General features: G+C 38.9%; 1 protein-coding gene across 1 annotated transcript in view; it reads left to right on the top strand.

Moving 5' to 3' along the window:
- The window catches only part of LOC105263827 (rhomboid-related protein 3-like), a gene marked incomplete at its 3' end in the record, with an annotated part of 66642 nt that extends 62217 nt beyond the window's left edge, over window positions 1–4425 (top strand). Inside the window, exon 6 of the mRNA XM_011300293.1 lies at window positions 4308–4425. Within this exon, the coding sequence (XP_011298595.1) occupies window positions 4308–4425 (118 nt within the window). The remainder of the gene's footprint in view (window positions 1–4307) is intronic.
- Between the last annotated feature and the right edge of the window lie 2000 nt (window positions 4426–6425).

Raw genomic sequence — 6425 nt, forward strand, 5'->3', positions numbered from 1 at the left:
TCCAATAGTTTGCCAGCCTATGCTTGTACACCGGATTTTGTCATAAAAGCACGTGTTGTTGTTTCCTCGCGACGAGACGCTGTTTGTGCGGCGGCGAAACTCCTCTCTATTTTCAGAGTACTGGGAAACGATGTGTATACTCTGTCAGTTGGCTGCTGCCAATACAGAGCCGAAACCCTATGAAAAACTTACTCAATTCCCTTTGAACGCGAATTTAATTCGCATTTTCACTTTTTTTTTTCTCTCTGCTTTCCAGCAAAATGTCCGAATGGCTCAATTGATCGCCCCATAATTCTCTCCACATTCTCGTTAATATTCCATCGCCGTTACAAGTGACCAGGAATGAGTCCGTGGGATAATATTTTCTATGTCATTGGCCGTATGTATGAGACAATTTTGTGTAAGTTAGAGAGAGGATAGTCACAGATAAGAGAGGATAGCCATCGTGAGGTGACGCATCATCGATCCGTATATACCGTTACGGATTGTAATGCTACGCTTGATCGCCAACGTCCTCCGACGAGACTTTTATTTATTTCCGGACACTAGAGGAATTATTTTTTCCTCCGTTATCTATTCCTTCAATTCTTCACCTTCTTTTGCTCAAGACGTCGACAGTCTACTGTCAAGGTCAAGCTACTGTGAATTTTCAAAAAATTTCTCGATACACAAATAACCCAATGCTAGCGTCTCGGATTTCACTCGCTGCTCTTCTTTTCCACTCGCCAATATCCAATACCTTTTCGGATTCGTTGTACGTATTCAACGAAAATAACTGATTGAAGGATAGATGGGGAAAAATTTCTCTCTGAATCGTATTGAGTGGCCCTTATCAGTAAAAGAAATTGAGAACTCAAATTCTGTTTTTGGAAATGAGGAGTATCCTTTCTGCGGGGTAGTCGGGCGTGTCTCCACGAATTTTCATATTTTTATTCCTCGGAGATCCCCTGCACTTATCCATTGCGGTACTAAAACAAATTTCAGGACGAGCTGGGGGTTGTCGGAAAGAAAGGAGGAACATTGTCCTCAAACTTTACCGATATTTGCGATGCAAATGAAATTTCTACTTTCGTTATAATGCCAGTGCGGGTAGAATCGTGAAACCGCATGAGTTGATTCAATTATATTTTCATCTCTCAAGGAACTGACCGTGAGGGCTTTTCCCTTGGCAGGATTCAATGTAGACAGTGAGAAATTAATTCACTATAGTCGAAATTCTTTTCTGCATAAATCATTTCCACCAACCAACTAACTAATCTCGATCGGAGGTTTATTATAATATTTAAAAATAGTAATAAAATAATTGAATTAATGAATAATTGAATTTGCTGTCCTCCCGTCTGAACATTGAATTTACCTTCGTATCTACATTGGGTAAACAGTAAAATTGATTCGCCCAATTTTATTCAAAATTACCGTTGACTTGTTGGAAAATTTCATGTTGGTAATCTGTGGGCTGATTAACGTCGAAAAGTCCCTCTGCGGTTTTAAACCCAAAAGTATATAGAATGCGGTGTGCAAAGTAAAGCCGGTGGATGAGGAGATACGGACTGCAGAATAGGTACTGAGGAGGATGACAAGTTGGCACCTAACAAGTGACAATTACTGGCGCTAACGAGGCAACTGGGGTTGGGGCCCAGTCTCGAAGGCGGAAGGTTGGAGCAAGAGTGGAGCAGTTGAAAGATGGAGGAAAGGCAATGGAATTGAGTCCTCTCGGGGCGCATCCCTCTCTCTGCCTCCTCCTCCTCCTCCTCCTCCTCCTCTCAATGACACTCTACTCCAACAACTTGTCGATAGTACTTTTGATGCTCGTTCTGTATTTCTCTGAGTGTACTTGGCGCCATTCTGTACAGGCCAGTTGGAATTGAGTGTTCATCATCATTAAAAAGCCTCATTAAACTCTAAATTATTTGAAGTATCAGTGGTTTAATTAATTCTGATCATTGGAGCACTGAGGAATTTCATGAGTGAAATGGTGAATTTCGGGAGAGATTTTTGAAATTTCATCGATAATACGGGATGACGGGATTTTGGGAAAATCGTTGGGGTGATTTCGCAATCCAATACGAATTTTCAACCCTTCTCTGACAACGTCAATATGCTCAAAAACTTTGTATAGTAAAACGCTATTGCCGTAACCCCTTGTGTTCACCATCTCATCGCAGCCACAACACATACTTCCCCATCCTTATGACCAATATACACCTTCGCAATCCATATACTAATTGCACTCCTGAAATGTGCAGTACTGGATTTTATGGCATTGTTATAACCCATGGAATAGATGACAATGCATCTGCTGTTATTACTGCTGGGTTATCCTAGAGTCTAGGACCTAGACGTTTCCTCGTTATCTTCGCTCTCTTATTTTTCATTTCTTCAATCTCCGGGAGTTTCATTAATACTATATCCTACCCGAGGGATGGAGATAATCCGTGAGATATCGGACTATTTTAGAGGGAAAGACCATTTTCGTTTTTTATGGAACGACTTGCCAACGGTTTTTTTTTTTCTATTTTTGTTTTTGCAGAATTACAAAAATGGCTCAGTAAATTCGAGTTGTGGAAATTGTGCTATGCGAATCAACATCAATTCATGATTCAAATGAACTCGTCTAATTGATAATCCATATCAAACGAGTAAAATTAAATTCGTCAGTTATTTATAATCCAGGTTAAAATGGATAGAAGGTGAAGAGAGGAATTAATGCAACGAGGTCAATTAAAATTAATGAAAATACGGTAGCCCCTGTTTTTTCGGATTTCATGGCCTCAATGGCAAAAACTCGGATATGTATTTGCGTGTATTTACAGGGAGGGGACACAGCATAATCATGGAACGGGATCTCTGCTTATTTTTTTTATTCCACAAATTATTTGTTTCTTTACAGCCCGAGTTAATGAATATCCAGCGATGAAAATAAAGTATGGGTGCGGCTTTTTGCCTTTTATAATTTTAAATATGATCCATGTGTTTATAGTGAATGCTCGCTTTCTGTTTCTCTCTTATAATGTACAACATAGAGATTGTACGAAAAAGTTGGCTGAAGGGGGGACTGGATCGATAAGCCAGTACGTCCTTTGCGGTTACCTCTGTGGATATTGTTAACTTCACAATCCTGGTTGTTAGATACACTATACGTGGTCTGGGGGCTTCCTGGATACCTTATAGAATCGCGTATCGTAAAAAAAAAGGGTTGTCGATAGGGGAAAGGCAAGAAGAAATACAATTGCTAACGCCATTTCATCAGTGAGACGGTCTAGAGTTGAAATTTCAAAAGGGTTTTATAAATGAAGTAACGATGAAACTTGGAGACAATAGAATTATCTCTTTTTCGCACTCATACCAATTCGACCAACTGGAGAACCAGTGACAGGCCTGTGGCCATTGTTCCTACGCTCGTGTTAGCCTCAACCAGTGGTTTCTCTTATTTCTATCGGATTGAAACTCAATGAAAAAATAATGAAGAAGGAGCTTTTTCAAGATAAAAAGCCCAGTCGAGGTGGCACAATGCGACGTCCTTTTACGTGGTGAAGTCAAAAAATTATCATAGTGGATTAACATATCTCTTTATATAGCAAAACCATGGTATCAAATTTGTGGATTCAATCGAATATGTAGACATTAAAAATTACTTTTTATTGCTTCTCATGAGTGATGGATTTTTCAATCGATCGGATGATTGATCCTTGTGGCAGCAATTGCAGATTTTTTTTCATCCCTGGAGGGACTTACATTTAAGAATTTCTGCGGTGAGAGTAAAAGCCAACATTGAAAGTTTTTCCTGCCGATAAAGGGAGGATGAAAAGTGTACTAACACGTTTGAAACAATTTCTTATGCAACCTCGTTACATCACTGGCGTTAATTAATTTTCAAAAGACTTCTCTCCACCTTTTTTTTTTCATTCAATTTTATTCCGTTGAGGCTAGAAGAGGACTGACGAGAGCTCATTACCGAGTTTCGACAGTACAGAATTTGTATTACTGTATAGAATCCCAGGGTTTTAGGAAATTTGTTATTCAATAGCATTTCATATACATTGATTGATTAATCAACCAGGGTAATTATGAATTTGTAATAATTCTCAACTCCATTGCCTGCGTGATTAATATTGGTTAGTTTCACATTGCCAAAACATGATACTGTATATTGTTGAGCTTGTCGTTATTTCGATAGAACGCAACCCATGACTAGGCAAAATGTATCCAATTTTTCTCCTCCCCTTTGTTTAATAAATTTCAGCAGGGGCAAGTCTATTAATTGACTGTGAAATTAATTAATTATGTATATTTTTTTTTATTTGCAGGATGGTCCGCATGATCGGCGATGAATTCCTCACCGAGGAACGGGACCGAAAATATTACGCTGATCACTACACGTGTTGTCCACCTCCGCTATTCATTATCCTCATTACCCTAGTCGAGGTAAGCCCAATGAAAAAATTAGATTCGAAGCATATAACTATATAGAGTAAGTCTGTCTCCTTTTGTCTGTCTCTCCCTCCATCTCGTCATTTATCCAAATTTCCCTCTCCCTACTGTACCGTATAATCCTAAATTGATGATTATGCAGGCGTGAATTAATTCCCCTGTGGTAACTCCAATATTAATCCACAAAACGACAACTGTTTCGTGTGCGCTGGGTTAATCTGTGTATGAGGGGGTATGTAATCAATATACTGATTTATTCCTTGATACTTTATTTTTATAAAGTATCTCCGACTCATTACACAGATTTTCTCTTTATTTTCACCGGTAGTAATGTTTACGTCAGGTGAATCACGAGATAACAGAAAACCATAAACTTTTATTCCGACATGAATTAAGCGAGGAAGACGGACGTAAAGCGCATTGCTGATTTTCTTGGTGGAAAGTGGATGAATGGAAATGCGTTGGATTGAGAGAATAAAAAATAGATGGTCTGAATGGAATGAAGAGATAGGTTTTACTAATTTCTGTTTTGAACTATTCCATTGATCTTCTATTTGTTAATTTTTTTTCAGTCACCGTATCGAATCATTTAACATAAATCCATAGAATATACACAGGTCGCAAATGGTGTCAAGACAAGATCCATTCGTGTCCTATCGTAATACTTCCCATGACCCGAGAGAGAAAATCCCTATACGCGACAGCACGATAAGGCACAAGGAGTTAGATGAATATTACCAAGTCGCTGCTATCACCTATACTAAAGTCAGCATAAGTTTTTACTTCTCTGGGTACCCCCACTCCACGTAGTTACCACTTGTAACCATGTCCCCCACTTCTAAAATCAATGTTAAAACTTATGCTGACTTCAGTATATCTGCCTCTCGCAACCCCCTATTCCATTTCTCGCTAATTCCCTTTGTGTCTATATAGAATCACGTAACACACGCCGGACAACGAGAGGGAGTCGGTTAGAAAGAGCCTGAGACGAGAGTAAAAAGTCTACACTTTTCTCTCCTTTACTCTATCCTAACGAGTTGCCAATTGAATTAACCTCATTATACCCAAAATGGCATTAGACACCCTTCTGCTTCGTTACTACATTCGCGTTACTCGTGTTCCTTCATATTTTATAAAACCTAGCAAACCAAAAATTATATCTAATTGAATTTCGAGTGATATACTCTGAGCTTTATCAATTTCCGTAAAATTGTGCTTTTGTTAGGGAATACACAAAAAAAATGGCAAAAATAATTCCATTTTTCGATGATTTGATACTTATTACACATTTTTCCTCCACAAAAAAAAACTCCTTTCTTCTTTTGCTCTCTTACTTGAGACATAATGATTCAATTACCGGAGAAAACTTGGATTATTACTTCGCAAACAGTTGCAATAAGTGATAAGAATTCTCATTTTATGATGATGCATTGGAAAAGCCATTTCACATTTGTGAGGTAGTTGAATGAAAAAAAATCTCTCTACGATCTTGACAGTTAGAGACAAATAAAACATTCATAAGGAACTGTAAAGTATTCCAAGGATAAAGTCGAGGGCGGGAGGATGGGTATTCGATTCTGCAGTTGTATTGAACTCCATGTGAGTGAACATTTCGTCATTTCAGTCTGATCGAGATCGTTTCACAAAGATTACTTATACGCAAGTGAATGAGAGAGAGAGAGAGAGAGAGAGAGAGAGAGAGAGAGAGAGAGAGCGGGTGGAAGGGTTACAGGAGGGAATGAGTTGTGCACAAACCGGGAAACAGAGAGAGAAAGATGGAGAGAGGAGGAAATGCGCACCTGCTGTCAGGCGCCATAAAAGTTTCAGGGGCGGCACACGATGAGTCTCGTTAACCTGAACCTGGGGTAAAGGTTCACTAGCTCGTCTATCGAAGCTATGTGAAGTTGGCATCGAAGTTTGAAAAATCTAACTTTTTTTTGTTGGTTTGGATTGTACTCATTGAGTACTTGAATGTACCCTGTGCACTTTTTTGT

The sequence above is a fragment of the Fopius arisanus genome, unplaced genomic scaffold (assembly GCF_000806365.1).
Source record: "Fopius arisanus strain USDA-PBARC FA_bdor unplaced genomic scaffold, ASM80636v1 scaffold00016, whole genome shotgun sequence".
In the NCBI taxonomy this organism is placed as follows: domain Eukaryota; kingdom Metazoa; phylum Arthropoda; class Insecta; order Hymenoptera; family Braconidae; genus Fopius; species Fopius arisanus.